Raw genomic sequence first — 17,147 nt, forward strand, 5'->3', positions numbered from 1 at the left:
ATCTTAAAGGCAGAAGAGTTCTTCATCCGTCCTCTGTGAATTTACACTGCAGACTGATGGGGAGGTAAAAAGACAAGCAAACCTGAAGAACATCGTTTACATCAAAAATATGGAAAAAGACATTCAAAGCTGAGACAACATCAGAGATTAGATTCCCCCATTACATGATGCTCTGCTTACTGCAGTATTAGAAATCCCCTTTGTGTCCCATGGCTCCAAACAAGTCCAGTGCAATTTAGATCCAGATGCACATTGCTCTAACTGGCTCCTGAGATCCATCCTGGATCAAGCCTGGCCCTCCTCTCCGACTCACTGGTTCACCTGGAGTTTTGGGGAAAGTAGGTGTAACCTTGAAAGGGAACATTCTACACCATGGGAGCTGCAGGAAGCCAGTTCTACCAGCCTTCTGGTTATTATCACACTTCAAAAGATAGTTTTTGCCTTGATAGGTTTGCCTTGGCATGCAAATTATTCTTAGAGATGAGGATAATTTTGAAGACCAAGAGCACAGTCCATTAAAAAAATAAAACCAACCAACCCACAACTCAGTGGAAGGGGCTCTGAGATTCCAACAAGCCTCTCCTTAAAAATTAGTGACCTAAGAAAGTACGAAAATTTTCTTATAAGTTTCTGCTCCATCCTGAAGCACAACACTGCAAGATCTGTTGTAGTCACTTCAGGCTGGTGAGTGATCCTTTAAGGTTAGTATGAGAAGCATCCCACTGCTCTACCTGATTCTGCAAAATTACAGAGAAAAGAGGAACACCCACTGAAACTTGCCTATCTCCTTCCAATTATCCACCTAGAAGGCATAAAAGATAGGTTTAAGATTCTCTGCAAGGAGAAGTTTGCAGAAGACAAGCTGGAAGACCTGGCTAGAAAACACAACAGGCATAGGAGGTGATTCAAGTAAAGAAAAATGTATCAGCTTGAAATAACACGTTGCTTATAGGAAAAAGGACCAATGCAAAGGGTGGCTGACTCCAGTAGTGGCACCTGCACACAGAAGGATGCTGTGTAAGACTGACCGAATCTCTGCGTTCTTTACCAGATGGAGGCATTCTTTTACCTTGGGATGGAGCCACGAGCCCCCGGTGAGGAACGGCTGGATGCATACAGCCCTTCTCCCAAGAGAGGCCTCCCTGTTGTGCCACACAGGCAGCCAGGCTTGGGCCAGCCTGGGCCACCACCCAAAGCCCTCCAGAAGGGCCTCCTACCCGAGGTGCAGGACTGGAGCAGTGCTGCCAGGCAAGGACATGTTTCAGGGAAAGCATGTGGTGAATCCCCCCTGGCTCTCAATGCACAGGCTGCTAAAGTCAGGTAAAGGAGCTCATCTGGTCCAGCACATCTGGTACACATTTTATTCCCCAGCTGCATACCTGCTTTGCCAAACACTTGCATGCATAGTGCTACAGCAGCTGGGATATAAACGTAACACGGTGAAAATGTTACTGCCACCCCAGTGAATGAGAAGACTTGGGAAATGTGACACAGCACCCTTACTGGGGCACAGAGCTGCTCTTCCCAGACTGGCTGGTGCTCATGAACAGAGGGTAAAATGTTTTTGTAAGGATGGACTGTGAGCTCTTTGCCTTCAATAGGAGGACAGATTTAACCAGATAAATTTTCAGTATGAATTTCTACTATTTTTCCATTTTTAAAGATTTCCTGTGTCTGCACTTATGACAGGTAACTTTTAATCAGTCACTTCTCCAGTCAAGTCCTAATTAAATGGCACCATGAAATACACAGAATGCAAACCAGTGTCATCTTGCAGCATCTAAATATGGACAAATGAGGGGATACACTGACTCGTGGTGTCAGAGGTCCTGCTCTCACAGGCTGGCAGATCTGAGATTGCAGATCTGGGATGATAAACTCGCCATGACAACTGTTGGCCAAGATAAAACATTTAGCCAATAATAGCAGCACCACACAAAGCAGTACACAGGACACAGACTTCACATTTAGCCTGGGAATGGGGTTTCTCAAACCGATCACTGCCACATGCATTAGTCTAAAAGGAAAAATATAAAAAAATCCATAGCTGCCCAAACACAACCTACAAAGCTCTAAGATTTTTAAGTTTGATCCCAAATAATAAAGGGTGAATGACAAGACTCATCTGCCTACCAACACTTGAAGTCACTTTAACAAGCAACAGGAATGATAACAATAAGGAGCAAATGCCAGGTGATTCAGGAGTTCTTGACACAAGGAGATGTACACTATGATTGATAAATCATTTTAGTGAAATGACTTTAATGAAGACCAAACACTAATTCTGTACATACTTATGTGTTCCTGGTGACACTAGTTTTGAATCTGTGTTGTGCTAACACCCACACCGTCTACCCTGTATTCAGTGATGAGGATCCAAACCTTTCTCCTGGCCTTTGCAATAACATTTCCAAGTTTTTGGGCATAGGGTGGTCAAGATTCAACTTCTACTAAATCAGGACTAGCCAGATATAAGGCAGGGTGGGAGGAGTCTATCTTTATCTTTGATTATCCAAGCACAGATCAAAGGCCTGCAATACAGTAACACTCCAAGGGCTTTTGATAGTGAAAGGATGTTTGTCCGGTCACCATAGAGAAAGCAATGTAAAACATCCTGTCCAGAGCACGATAAGGTATCAGGATGAGAAGCGGAGACGGGGCTCTGGGGGAGGCAGTGAGAACTAGTTTGTTTAAATGACTTGTGTAAGTTTGGCAGAGATGAGATATTAATTATTTCTGCAGAAGTTTGAGCCTGCCCAGGATTCAGGCCAAGCAGACATCTGAAGAGGAAACATCCTGTGCACCAGGCCGGGCGATCAGTGCACATTTGATAGCAACACACTGTGTGGGCTGGATATCTCCCTTTCTGGCATAGTAGAAATATGTCTGAAATGAAGAAGCATGTGTCTCTTCTCTGAGAGGCAGAGGGTCAAAGTTGTTATGTGAGTCCAGATCAATGTTCATTGTCCCCATGTATGTTAGAGATTCTTCCTTTTCCAAATGTTTCACTGCAAATTGTGGCTGATCACCTTTGAGCCATCTCACAAAGTGGTAGCCAGCTAGGATGCTACATGGCAATTTATTATGGAAATCTTCCATTTCATATTGAACAGCCATCTTTTGACTGTGGTTCTGCTCGACTGACCCAGGCACAAGGCAGGAAAATGACTTCCCTGTAAGCCCAAACTGAAGTCCATTAGAAACCTAAATAAATGTTGGGTTCCTTTCACTGAATTTTCTCTTGGTGTAAACACCCACTGCCTCCCCATCAAAGACACTTGAGACTGCAGGTCACATCTTTACACTCTGCTTGCATTCTCCTAATGACTTGAAATATCCCAGCTGTCAATGACAACACACAGACACAAGTAAGATTTGAGGTCACAGCACTCTGCTCACCTCCTCTCTCCTGGAACTGGAGAACCAAGCCCATACATTACTGTAGGGACCAGCTAACACCAGCTGCCATGTGGCACAGCTTCTTGGACTGAACCAGAGACCTGGGTCTTAGCATGGGCACAGAAGGAAGCACGTGCTGAGCAGCTCCTGCCAAACCGCTGCCTGTTCGGTGTCACTAACCAGTGTGGCTATACAGTAAGCAGCAGGCCTTCCCCAAGGAGCGCAGTTGGGACCTATAAACATACATGCACGCACGTGCGTGACTAACCTCAGCAGCTTTCCTGTGGTCATCCTCATTCTCCAGCATCCGGACATCCACACCAAGGCAGCGAAGATAGCGCCCGAGGCCTTGCAGCATGTTATCGCAGACCACACTGAACTCCTTTGGGGAGATGGGAGCAGCGGGACATGAGGTCTCCTTGGATCCTTCACATTGCTACAGAAAGGCAAGAGGTCCGTAAGCAGAACAGAAGGCTGATTTCCAGTACATTTGTGTTTTGCTTCTCTGCACTCACCCACCTTGGCAAATCCAGCCATCCCCCTCCACCTGTATTATAACCTCCCCCATGCTTTGCAACACCTCTAGCTCCTCCTTCACGTCCTTTCTACATCGCCCACCTACCACTTGGGCAGGAGGCAGCACAGATGGGGTTAACTCTGAATTAACTGTTCATTCACTGGCCAGCTGGCCACCCAAACTGGGGATCTGCAGCTTTTCCCTGGAGAAATGCCAGCCTGGCCGTCTATGCTCTACACAGACATCCATTTTCACAAAGCCACAAACACAAAGTCCAAGGCTGCTATTCCCCTACCAAATTAGACTGCAATTAATATACATGTGCCAAAGTTATGATGTGGGAAGGGAATCTGACAGAGGGAGACACAGGTAGACAAAGCAACCACGTCAGCTTCATTATCTTCAGAAGTTTAAAAATAGGCAGTGCCTGAATTTTGTTTATTTTATTTCAAATGGCTGCTGCTGGGGGAGTTCCTGCAGTTGGAGACTGTCGTTGGGAGGCTCCCAGAAGTACAATAGCTAAATTCATGGAGAAGGGAAGTCATTAAGGAACCTCCAACTTTCAGCTTTTGCCTCCAGGAACCTGAATCAGCTGGGATAACTGAGGGATGCAGCCACCACCTGTGCAGGGCTACACTGTCTTCGGAAGCAGACAGGTGCTGCAGTGTTGCAGATTTGCTCTGCAGGAGCCGACTCAGGCCTGGAACTGCTGTGGCACAGTGTGCAGGTACACGCGGGCTGACCACAAGAACAACTCAGATCTGAGAGCTCCATCCGTGCCATGCTGCACCTCCCAGAAGCTGGCACGTGCACTCAAAGCTCTGCAGCACTGGGTAGGCTGGACTGTCACCAGCTCCTCCAAGGACCTGGGTGGGTGCAGCTGTGCCCCGAGACATCAGACTGCTGTGATAAGGGATCAAGCTGACCCTTCAGTGCTGAAGTACTTGGAAGACACTAACCCTGTGCTGCTGCTTCTGTTCAAACAGATGTAAAGGAGCAGCAGCTGGCTCTTAGCTAGTGTTTATTCAATGGCCAGCAATGTCATATGTAGCTTTTTTCTCACATTTCATGCCAGCAGAGAGAAAAAAAGCTTATAAAGGAGAATGGTGTCATTAGCCCCACTTCAGATAGTGGACCAGGAAACACTGGGAAAGAGAGCTTGGAGTCACGCAAGATGCAGAGTCAGGAGAAGTCTGCTTTTTTGAGTCCCAGTCCAGGTTTTACCAACTACCTCTCTGTTAATGAATCCGACTGTACGGAACACAAAGATGACCTGTGAGTTCACAAGGTAATTCAAGCCTGAAGTACTTACTTTTCCCATCTCTACAGAAGCCAGTCAGATCTGCTGTAACATACAATATTCCCATGAACGCAGAGTGCTTAGGAAATTACTGAGAAGCTTTGTGTTTTACTGTCGAAGACTAACAGGATACTGTACATTTACACCCAGTTGATAAAGAGGATCCTGAAAAGGTGGCTACGATCAATAGCCTCTCAGTCCAACCATGGAAGGTAGTACTGATTTCAGGAGCTAAATACACATTTGGGACTTACACAGAAGGATACATAGCCATAGTGAGTCTTCTCAGTTAATAAACAAAACTTTTTTCTGCTCATGTTTTCATAGGTGCATAAACAACTGGATGGTTGCATTTTGAAAGTAAACCTTTTGAAACAGTCATGTTCCAAGATATTTAAGCAGAGTCACACAGCTCCAGGTTACAGCTGGTGGAGTTTTTAAGGCTCTGCCACAACACAGATTGCAGGGCAAGGCCAGTCATGCAGTACGTAGTGGTGAGCAGGGAGAGAGAAAAGCCATCAGCAGAGACTTTTTTGATGGATTGTTTGTCTTTAATTTTGCAGACTTCTGCTCCAGACACAATAAAGGAGGCATTTCCAATGTGAAACCAAAGCGTAGAAGCTCAGTTAAAAGCAAAAGTAAGGACCATGAGAGTTCTGAAACCTCACTGATGCAACACCTAGGCCACAGAGTTCAAACCCACACCACTGAGGAAATGTGGAAGGAGCATTTCTACCAGCAAGGCTAGCTGGATTCTGCTATACAGATCTGCACCAACATTTTGTGAATATAAATGATCCTGAAATAGCAGGGAAAGCTGAACCAAGGCACGCGAAGGAGAAAGCGTATCCTACCAGTAACGGGGAGGGGCGAAGATGTTTGCTGCAATAGTCCTGAGACCAGACTAAAGCATGCCATGCATAGCTAATAGTATGACTGAGAGGCAAGGCAACATATGATTTGCAGGGGTCTTGAGCAACATGCAGCTCTTTGAAGATGTTTACAAACCTGTCCAGAAGGTGAAGGTGCTTCTTGTTTATTCAGCTGCTTCTCTGCCCTGAGTTTTACGCTCCGTTTTCCCACCAGACTCTCAGTCAGGTCTGAACTCAAACCAAAGCTTGCTGGATCCTTACAGAGTTTCTCATAGATCTCCAGCAAACAGTATGCATCTGAAGCTGAAAACAAGGGAATATGAGCCTCAGCTGGTTTCATTCAAAAGCAGAACAGAGGCTTTCCTGATGCAAGGAAGAGCCTTCACCTTTGCAAATGCCACTGCACGCTAACAACCTGTGAAGCACCAACTGACTAATGTCACAGCCTGCACCCTTTTACTGATTCAGTGAGCATCGTGACCTAACACATGATCACAGAGTCAAGGCCGAGGAGCTCAAAATGCTGTCTGACTCTAACATAATGCAAATTGTAGTGTGCCTGTTCAAACCACCATGTAAGATAGCTTCAGCCAACCCATTTTACTCTCCATTGTTACTGAGCAGTGGCTTGCCCACAGTTTATTACCGCATCTCAGCTAAGGGAAGGTAACTTCCCCATTAGATGCAATATCTTAAAAAGTAATAACTGAGTTGTTTGCAATCACCTGCCCACACGCACTGCCATGCCATGCGGCTTCTGTTCCTTGCAACGGGAACTGTCTAAGTCTCCAAGCCAGTTTTACAAGTCCTGGTGATTAACTTTTGTGGGAACTGTGTCAGCTTCAAGGATAGCTGAACTTCACAAAGGGTTGGTTTGCTTCAGTAGATTGTCCTTTGATGCCCCGGGAAAAGATTTAGACCCAGACTTCTGACTCTGGGGTAATCAGCAATAAACTCCGCTGGTCCCTGCACAGTACCAATTCTGTGCTGCAGTTTCTGACACCACATCTACCCATTTTTAACCCTGCTCTAACAAACAATTCATTATGACAAATGAACACAGCACTTGTTTCCCAGAAGGGCTGTGAAATGAGGCAGAAGGAAGTGGACTTTCTTCTTCTCAGTTACTGAGAGGAATTTCCACTGAGGTGATGTTTCATCAGAAAAAATCTGCAAAGCACAGGAATTCTTTCATAAGGGAAATAATGAATCACTGGACAGTTTAAACTTCAACCATTAAAGCCATGTCCACAAAAGGGCAAACATAACATGTGCTTGCTCCTCTGAACAGGAACTAATCTACAAAGCCACTTTCTTCATTTGATACTTAACAATTTTCCTGGTGACAGAGGACAGACAAACACAGCTTGTAATGGACAATCTGTAGCACTTTGCCACAGTGACCAGACCTGCATAGAGGATCTGTTCCTCCCGGAGAGGCCGCTTCTCCCAGTTAGACAGCTGCTCTGTTTTATCTAGAGGTTTTCCCAGCACATGTTGCACCAAGAGGCTGAGTCCCTTCTCCAGCTGCCTGAAGCCTCTATCCTCGTAGCTCTGCTCTGGGGACAGCACACTGCCCTTCTGGCCGCCCTTCTTCCAGTCAATGGAGCTCTTCTGCAGCTGATGGAAAGAAAAAGATATAAACCACATGGTTATAAAACAACTTCTGCAACAGCTCCTATTCCAGTGGGTGCGGCCATGCAGCAACCCTATCATTTTTATCTCTTGCCTGGCATACTGAATCCCGTTGTCTCAGACAAGGGCTGGGATGGCATTAGATATGTACAGCGTCTGGTTATTTGTTTAACAAACACGCTTGCTGGAAAGAAATCTGTTCCATAGCCAGGGAAGGGAAAAAAGTGCATTGTTGCACAGCACTGCGTTGGAGCAGTGGGGCTGTGACTGTGACTCCTCAATGGTTTGCAGGGTGCTCAGCCATACTGGAGGCAGTTAGGGACCAACTCAGTAAAAGAACAGCAGCGGTAGTTCAGTGACTTTCTTCTCCTAGTTCCACTGAGAAAAGGTATTCCTGTAACACACTGGGCAATGGCCTTTCTGCAGTTGCCATTTCTCAGGTTAAACTGCAGATCCTGCAGCGCTTCCCACGTTAAAGTATCAGTCCCAAAGATCTGGGTTCACCCCAACCCACAGCCTTAGACACACTCTGTAAATTTTACCCATTAAAATGGTTGTCCTTAACAATTCTGCAGACTGCTAAAAGCTACTGTGTGCAAACCCAGAGGTAGCTGTACTTCAGCTGAACAGAAATTCCTGCGTGGAATCCAGCAGCAGCCCCCCTATGAGCATTATGAGTTCTCTACAAATCATAAACTCCGTAATATCTGCTTCAGTACTGCATGATCTTGGTATTTCAGAACTTCTCCAAGAATCTACTCTTACCGAGTTAAAGTATGACTTGTACTCAGCAACTTTGTCCTGGATGAATGGAGCTACGCCTCCATTTCAATTGCTTTTCCATAGCTTTGCAAAGGCTGTGAAAAAAGTGACTAGCATATCAAGCTCCAGCTTTTTAGTAGATGAAAACTAAATGCTTCTGTCTTTACAGAATCACATTACCCCCAATACCACAAAGTGGAAAAGGTCTATTTGCTCATTTAGCCATCTCCCTGCCAATACAGGATACAAAAAGACAATGCTGTGAATTCACAGCAGCTATCTACGAACACATGCAGAAGACACAGTTTTCCCTATCTCCATGTGTTCATCCTTACTTGTTTGTCTACTGTGAGTAGGTCCACCACACCTTGCGCTTTCTTATCCATGTCTTTCAAAGCAGAGCATGTGGCTGCAAGGCTGCTAAGGTCTCCAGACATCCCATAACCTAGAGAAAAAAAAATAATTGCAAATCACACAGACAGGAAAACTCAAATCATGGCTAATGCACCACAGCTTTTTCCAGTTCAGAGTCAAAATGCTGACAATATATGTATAAACATTGGTGGAAGGACTGTTCAGACAGGGAACGAGGCAAGCTTCCATCTCTCCTGTTCCTAAGAGATACTCTTGCAGATAAAAATTAGGGGAGAAGAGGCAGCTGAAAAATGCTGCGTTTAAGATCAACTTACTTAAAATCTGCTAGGTCAGTGAAAGGCAGTTATGAATTTGCCCTTGAACTCCACGTTTAACAACTCCTGCCAAAAGCCTCCAAATACAATCTAAAACCAGTAGTAAGGTGGAGAGCACTGGTGTCCAGCACAGCAGCTTTGGGATAGGGCCAGCAAATCCAGAAAGCTCTGGATGGCAGACTCCCCTAGACCACTGAAGGCTAAGTGCAGCTCAGGGTTTAGCAGGGAACTAAGAATCCCAAAACCAAGGAGGTAGACTAAATCAGAAATTTTGAGTGTGACCTGAAACGGGGAGACATTTCTATCATTCCTAGCTACACTGGTCACCCTGCTTCCTGGCATGGCAGTATGTGAATACTCAGGGCTACAAAAACTGGTTCCATGATAAGTGGTTTTAGGGAATGACAACCCCAAGAGGATCTAGGAATTACACAAAAAAAGCCGTGTAGAGACCCGAGACGGGGAGAAGAGATGCATGTTACCTAGTTTAGTGATGGCTGCATCTGAATAAAGCATCTGGATGAAACGAGGAAGCTTCTCCTTCTCACCCTCCGCCTCAGCTTGCTCAAGGAGCCGTGGCAAGTCAAGCAGGAACACTTCATCCTTCAGAGCGATTTGAAGGAGGGAGACACGGGGCTTGCCGATCATGCCGAACGAAGGCCTCCACTCCATGTCAATGCCCACAACCTGCCCAGGCTGCAACACGGACAAAAGCCTTCTTCACTCAGAGACTGTCTATACTTCAAAGTAGCTTGGACAGTCCCTATCCAGAACACAAGCATTTCCCTTCCAGCAACAGCATCTCTTAGCTAGTGTGCAAACTGCTACAGAGACAGTACACCTGAATTACCCCTGCGGGGACCTCTCCTGGTACCACAATTCCCAACACATTCCCCAATTCACACAAGCCTAAGGGAAGTGGCTGTTCTTGACTTGGGGAGGGAGACGTTTGATGGCTGTGGCTCACACACAACCCTGAGTACCTGCCTGCTACGGAGTTTCTGCTTCTTGACACTGCAAATTAAATACCAGAGTAACACTCACCCGCAGCACCTTTTCCCAGCACTGCAGTGTCTCCTCCCATGTCTGCAGGAAGTGAATATTTGCCCGTGGAATAGGGAGCTGGTAATAGTCCTTCTTCTTACTCTCTCCATCATTATCTAGTTTTGCAGCCTCTTCTACCCTGCATAAAATTAGACGCAACAGCTTGAAGCCACGCAATGAGAGGAAATCCTGGATTAGAGGAACATCAGGAAGTCTTAAGCCCCTTATTTCACCGTGGCCCTCCACTTCCCCCTGCCACTCAACTTGTTCTCTTACTCTCTCTTTCCTCACTTCCCCTGTAATCTCAGCCTCTTTCACCTTGACTCATCTTCTCTTTTTCATCTTATCACAGAGACGGCAGCTCAACACACTTGCCACTGTACCCACTGCAGAGAACACCCAAACCAAAACACTCGCTGAAGTCAAGAGTCCCAAGCCCTATTTTCAGCGCTTAGCTCTCTTTCCCAGAACTGATGCAACTTGGATGACAAAGTTGGGCAGCTGTTTCCACATTCAGAGATAACACATTTTAGATTTACTGCTTTTTGCCCTTGAGGTTAACATGGCAGTCTGCTAGTTCCCACAGCGTAATACATAACAGAGAATTCAGCTCTGACCAGCACAGTGTCCAAACAGGAGCTTCACACTTCCCCACATAATCTGGCTCAGACTCTTGGACTGCTTCACTGTACGATCACTACCAACTGGGAACAGGTAAATCTGCCTCATCATTTTATAGTGCAATGGCTTGGGAAGGCTTCATGGATCTCCCTGATGCTACCCAGATTCTTCTCCATCCCCTTCCCTGTAAAATATCCACAGGGTTGCACAAGGGCATTTGTTCTACATTGCACAGGGATGAAAAGAGAAAAGTTCAGAAATAAAGTTTCAAAACCTTCTATACTTAGAGAAAAACAGCCAGCTAAATCCACAAACCAATTGCCTTGCTTGTGGTACTCCCTCCATTTGGGTTTCAGATGGCACCACATAGAGAAATTCAGTATCTGTGTATTAATATCCTGGGAATGTTGGAAGATGCCTGCAGAAATGAGCTAATTGATTTCCTACAACAGGATCTTACACAGCACATTTTCTTTTCAAAATGCAGCAGTCTCTCGAAATGGCCTTGTAACTGAAAGGTCAGCATATTGCTGTGGTGTCTCAGCCAGATGATGCAACCAGAGGAAAGAAACTAATAAAAAATATCCAGCTATTTTGGACGTATCACAAATTTCTGGATAGCCTCTTTCCCATAGAGACTTGAAATGGTTTATTATTTGAGAAACTATTTACTAACCTTATGTTTAGGGGACTGTGTGACTAATTTTGTAGCATAGCAGCTTTCACTGTACAAACACTCTTTTCTGTGGGTTTGTGTGCATGGGGAAGTCAATATTTGTGTAAAATATTTAGTGAAGGTGTGCAGTCTCAGGTCTCCAGCAATATTCTCACCTGCAGAGTACAGGAGCTGTGTGTGCTGTGACCAGCGGCAGAGATGATGTCATTTATATGCTGGTACCACCTTGTCCTCTACAGTGTGAACACCCTCTCTGGGAACCTGCTGCTTTGTTAGCTCAATAAATAAGGCAGACAGACCATTTTATTAGGTTCCATGGCTCTGCTGATTTTATAGCAGCTACTGCAGCAGGTATCATGACTGGATGAGTAAACTGGGGCACAAAAGGTTTTATTCAACTGTCACAACTCATACTGAACATCAGAGCACATCCCAACCGGCATGCCTTCACTCCATCTGTACGCGGCACAGGATTCTCAGAGCACAGAGATGTAGTGATTTTTTTTTCTCTCTTTCTAGATGCACAGAGTCTGCAGCTAAGTCACACTTCTGTTAACCACCCCTTTGTGTTTTGAGCGATTACCTCTTGTGCAAAAACCTTCTGCCTCCCAACTGGCAGCTGACACAGCAGGGAGGAGGACGGCAGCTCCAGCAATGCATCAGAGCTAAGCAGAAGCATGTCCTAGACTGACAAGAGTTTCCTGTGCTCCAAGAAAGCCACGTACCCTCTGGAGAAGTGGGCCTTTGCAGAGTGTTTCGAGGGTGATTACATCTGTGTCATACTTCCTGAGGTTACATGGGGCTTGAGGATGAACCAGTGCAGATCTTCACAAGCAGAAAGATCAGACCCATGAAGCTCAGCACACAAACTGTTCAAAACCATCTGGTAAGACCCTCCTCAAATCATCAGCAGTAAAAAATAATACACTGTGCTCTCATTCACCTCCTACGTAATTCAAATGATTTTTAGTTATGAAAGCTGTAGTTTTTACAAAAACATCTCTTCCAGGAGATGGAAATTTGCTGTAAATGTTGAAGATGGCAAACCTGACGATAAACCTGTTAGAGCAAATAACCTTGCTCAGTCTCAGGCTTGGTCTTCTTAAAATGGTCTCCTTAACCCCTAGCGAGGTGTCAGCATTAACCAGGCAGCCACTGACAGATCCTAACTGTTAGCTGGAGTTCAGAATTCTGACATACGACACCAGCAGGGAAATGCTGCACTAAGAACATAAGGTAAAAGGGAGCACCCAAACCATCTCCATACCACTGCACATTCTGCAGTAACAGGAGGAAGCCCCAAACCACGCAAGGCAGCAGGTGAGCATGGGCATGCAGGCTCGTGCAATGGCCATGCCAAGAGAGACCCTGCCTCTGCTTCTCACACCAACAGCACGGCACTGAAAGTGTCCAGCTTCCTACCCAGGGAGCTGTGATCATCAACTTTCTGCTGGTTTTATTCCTCCCATCATCAGCTCCTCCTGGACACTGCTCATTTCAAATCAGATTCAGATTTCCATCATATACACTGAGAAGTTCAGCTCTATATAGGAAGTTACTCCCTCACGTTACAGGCTTCAAGGGCTATGTTTGCAGGATGCTGAAGATACGGGCTATCAGCTTGCACAAAGTTGTAAATATTTACCTCTCAGGAGTGGTCAGGATTTTCCCACAAACTTTCCTCTAATCTCACCTGGCTTCTGATCTAGAAACACCAATCTCCATGCTAAAAAAAACCCCAACACATCTCACCAGTGAGGGTGAGAGAGACACATCAGGCAAGTGGTGCCAAGTCCAGTCAAGACCAACACCTTGGAATACGGTGACTGATGTGTGCAACAATGGAGGAGTCCTGAGGAACCTCAAAATTATCACTGCTTCTTCTCTTCTGTTTTTGACAAAAGCCTTGACTCTACCTGGAAACAGGAGATTGCTCCTGGAATGACAGCAAGGCTCTGAGCTATGCTGTGCTCCAACCACACAGCCCAGACAGCTCTCCTGCATTTGCATTGCACATTCAGGGATAAGTCCTCTTCTGTGCACAGAATCCAATTAGATGAATTCCTGCACATGAATGAGCGGAGAAAATAGTGCTTGATTGTAGCAGGCCAGCAAGGTGACTTCGTAATTACTCTGAGCCCAAGGACTGTGGTAGCCCGCAGCCTTGCAGGAGTTTGGCTCATGAACACCCGTGGACACAGAGGCTACCGGCTGTGCTGCTGGGACTGCCAGCCAGAGCTCACCCAGCCCCGTTCCAGACCTCCTGGGCAGTCCTGGGTGAGATCCTAACAGGACCCTCCTGCAGTATCATCTGCAAACTGCAGTTCCTCAAGACTTGCAGTTGCCTGCCTATGTGCAGGCCTTTCTGCTGGGAAAAAAAAAAAAAAAAAAGGTTTACAAAAAAGTGCCAAACACGGCTATCTCTGAATAACTCAAACATCCTGTGGACAGAGTCACTGAAGTATGGCAGATACACCATCACTCACGTGAGTATAAAAGTGAATTACCGAGGCTCAGCAAATCATTTCCATTGAGTAATTTTTTCAAATACAACTTTTCTTAACTCCATACAGCATAAATGAACAACTGCCTGAGATACTGCTGCATGAAGAGGATGATCTTGGGGCATTTTCTTGAAGAGACACAGCACAGAATACCCAGAACCAGAACGACAGAGCTCTGGTACTTGTCCAGATCTAGCTTGCTGTGAGGATCAGACAGCTCCTAACGGTTTAGGTGGCTGTATGTGCCCTCCGAGGTTTTGAGCCTCTTCTCAACTTCACGCAGCTTTTTCTACACACTGCATGGAACCTGGCCATCCTCTCCCCTCCACCCTTCCCATCTGCTCCTCCTACACCAGCAGGTTCACAGAGATCCTTGACTGGGGTGTTTGCACAGTTCTGTGCACTTGAAACCAAGGAGTTGTAAGAACCCTTCTTAATATAAGGATTTTTCAGTTGTGTTTTTGTACCTCTGCCTTTGTGTTCTTGTTTCAGGTCTCACACAACAGGATGAAGCTCCCGTTGGGGGAGGAACTGTGGCTACTGTAGGCTAATCTACTGTGTACAAGATGGGGGGTCCCAAAGCAAGAGAGGAAGCACAGCACTGTGTTACTGGGATTGCATTAGAGGAATTAAAGGGGACAGAGAGTGATTAGGGGGCTAATGGTTTCTTAAGCTCACTTGGTGAATTTGTGCTGGAGTCTGGTTTTATCCTAAATTCAATTAATGTGACTCTTATGGGATCTGACCCCAAATGTCAAAAATTCCCATTACTTCTGAAAGCTTTGGATGACGCAAAAATTACAGACTGGGATGAAAAATGGCTTATGAGCTGTCAAAGGAGGAAGAAAATAAACATAATTAGAAAAATTTGAGGAACTTTACAATTACTTTCTTAGTCATAAGTCTCCTAAAAGGCATTAAACCAGACTACAGTACAGTGGGGGATGCAGAGTATATAGAAAACTTTGACATACATGTAATCAACTCAGTAAACTAGATGTATATTCAGATCCTATCCACATCATTCCATTTGTGCTGTTGATCTGGCAAAGGGAGTCTGAAGACCCCTCTGCAGCATGAAGCAATCTCACTCAGCTTCTAAGTACTCAGAAATGAGTTTAAAACATACCTTTCACAGACATTTCCAGGCTTATGAAAAGCAAATGCAGCATGTGCATGGCCAAGATGTGATCTGAGTAAATGGAGGAACTTTTTGCAAAATTATCTCCCCAAGGAAGCATTAGGGTAGATTATTTTAAGCAAATATGTAGTCCTTGTATGATAAGTAATCTACATTGAAAAGGCACGAAACAGACTATTTACCTCTCTTGGATTTGAAGCTTTTGAAGCTCATCAGCCACTCCACAAGGCAGCAGCTCCTTGGGCAAACTGCAGTGTTGCGCCCACCTTGCTGCTGTGTTCAAGTCACAGTGACTGATTAGCAACTGTATCAGGTGCCCTTGAAGCCATCGATTCTCTCCAACTGTGCTCTGAAACAGGAATCAAGGGTGAAGGAAGTCTGTCAGTGCAATTTCCATCAGGGTGTTTCTACTCCCTCTCAGGAGACAGCATCCTCCAGGGGTCCTGGACAACTGCAGAGGAACAAGAATCCCCCCACTGAAGGAGTGATTTTGTTCAAACTCAGTGAGGGCTGCACTCCTCTGACAAGAGAAGCCCACACTTTACCTGAGAGCTCATCAGGGTACTTGGATCCCCTTGACAGCACAGCTATTCGTTTAGGGAATACCAGTTTGTAGGTATAGCACAGAGAAACCAGGGTAAACCAGTACCATTTAGCCTGACTGACTAGCACATTATTTGCTCAGATACTGATTATATTAAGCAAAATCAGAACCAGTGACTGACCAGACAGTAAAGTTTTTTGGGCTTGTCAGGCAGGTAATTGTGGAAGTAGTAGGAGTTTGGATTGTTTTAATCCCATTTTGTGCCTGTACATAGCACTGAAGTGATGCTGTGACTTAAAATCCTGGAAGAGGCAATGGGATGGCTTAGTCTCTCTCCAGGTAAGTCACCAGCATAAGATCTCCTCCAGCCTTGGCAGTATTTGCATGGGAAATTAGGACTGCCAGTCACACACGGGTTACAGGTAAGACACATCAGCAAAGCTTTCCTGAGCGACAGACTTTGGTGTTCACAGCAAGGATAAGGCTCACTCATATGCCTACAGCCCATATGCCCCTGTGGAAACAGGGCTACCAGGTCCCTCCTCCAGCAACATGCAGCAGCGCATGGTGGACAGACACCCTGTGCAGCCAGCATGGTGGATGGGGTCCAGGGTGTGAGCGGTGTCGCCCCGCACTGGAAATACGTTGTGTGAAATGTGCTCTGAAAGTCTCACTTGATCCCCACTGATCATAAGAGGAACCCGGAGAAGTCACGCCAGCTGTGAAGAATTAGGGTTCGGTGCAAGAAATTCCTCCCTTTGCATCTGTTCAAGGCCTCTGTGGACCACTGGGTTATGGCTTCAGCCATACAGACAAACACAATGATCTCCAGCATTGCTGCAGGAGCCTGCGTTACAGGCACCTGCAAGCAGGGAGGGCAGTTTAGGACATTCCCCATGCCCAGCTGTTTTTTGGCAGAAGCCCACTGCAGAGCCCACGGGCACAAGAACAAACTCTGGCTGCCTGTGGTTTAGGCCCAAACACTTAGCTGTGAGCCAGGGTGGCTGGAGCATGGCACTCTGCCCACCCTGGCGTGAGAGAGCGCGGCTATCGGCAAGGGGCAGGGCCGACAAAGAGGGCCCATAATAGTCCCTGTTGCAACAGCTGGATTCACCAAAGCTCTTTTGTCTTGTTCACCCTCTTGGCGGACACAGCCGTAAGAGGAAATACAAACACAGTGACACCGACAGTCACGACAGCGACATGGGGGTGGGAATAACCCTCTTGCCAACCCACCTGCGCTTGCAAATATCCCACAGCCGCTGCAGCCAGAACAGCACAGCAGCTCCCTCCTCTTGCCACACTGATTTACCCATGGATCTGCCTTAGAAGTTAATGTTGTCAAGAAAACTTAATTGCTAAAACAAGTTGAAACTCTATACGGTGGATCAGGATCTGTAGGTGATGGCTATATTCTGCTGGCACTAGCAGCAAGTATTTTTC

At 46.0% G+C, this 17,147-nt stretch overlaps 1 protein-coding gene across 12 annotated transcripts in view; it reads right to left on the reverse strand.

Annotated features, from left to right (window-relative positions):
* EXD3 (exonuclease 3'-5' domain containing 3) overlaps positions 1–17,147 on the reverse strand; it is a 290,826-nt gene that overhangs the window by 136,655 nt on the left and 137,024 nt on the right. For all 12 annotated transcript variants that reach the window (XM_056351779.1, XM_056351776.1, XM_056351780.1 and 9 more), the window contains 7 exons: positions 15,343–15,509; positions 10,219–10,357; positions 9,657–9,870; positions 8,821–8,930; positions 7,498–7,708; positions 6,225–6,391; positions 3,668–3,835 (listed from right to left, as the gene is read on the reverse strand). In XM_056351779.1, coding sequence (XP_056207754.1) covers positions 3,668–3,835; positions 6,225–6,391; positions 7,498–7,708; positions 8,821–8,930; positions 9,657–9,870; positions 10,219–10,357; positions 15,343–15,509 — 1,176 coding nt within the window. The remainder of the gene's footprint in view (positions 1–3,667; positions 3,836–6,224; positions 6,392–7,497; positions 7,709–8,820; positions 8,931–9,656; positions 9,871–10,218; positions 10,358–15,342; positions 15,510–17,147) is intronic.

The sequence above is a fragment of the Falco biarmicus genome, chromosome 9, assembly GCF_023638135.1.
Source record: "Falco biarmicus isolate bFalBia1 chromosome 9, bFalBia1.pri, whole genome shotgun sequence".
In the NCBI taxonomy this organism is placed as follows: domain Eukaryota; kingdom Metazoa; phylum Chordata; class Aves; order Falconiformes; family Falconidae; genus Falco; species Falco biarmicus.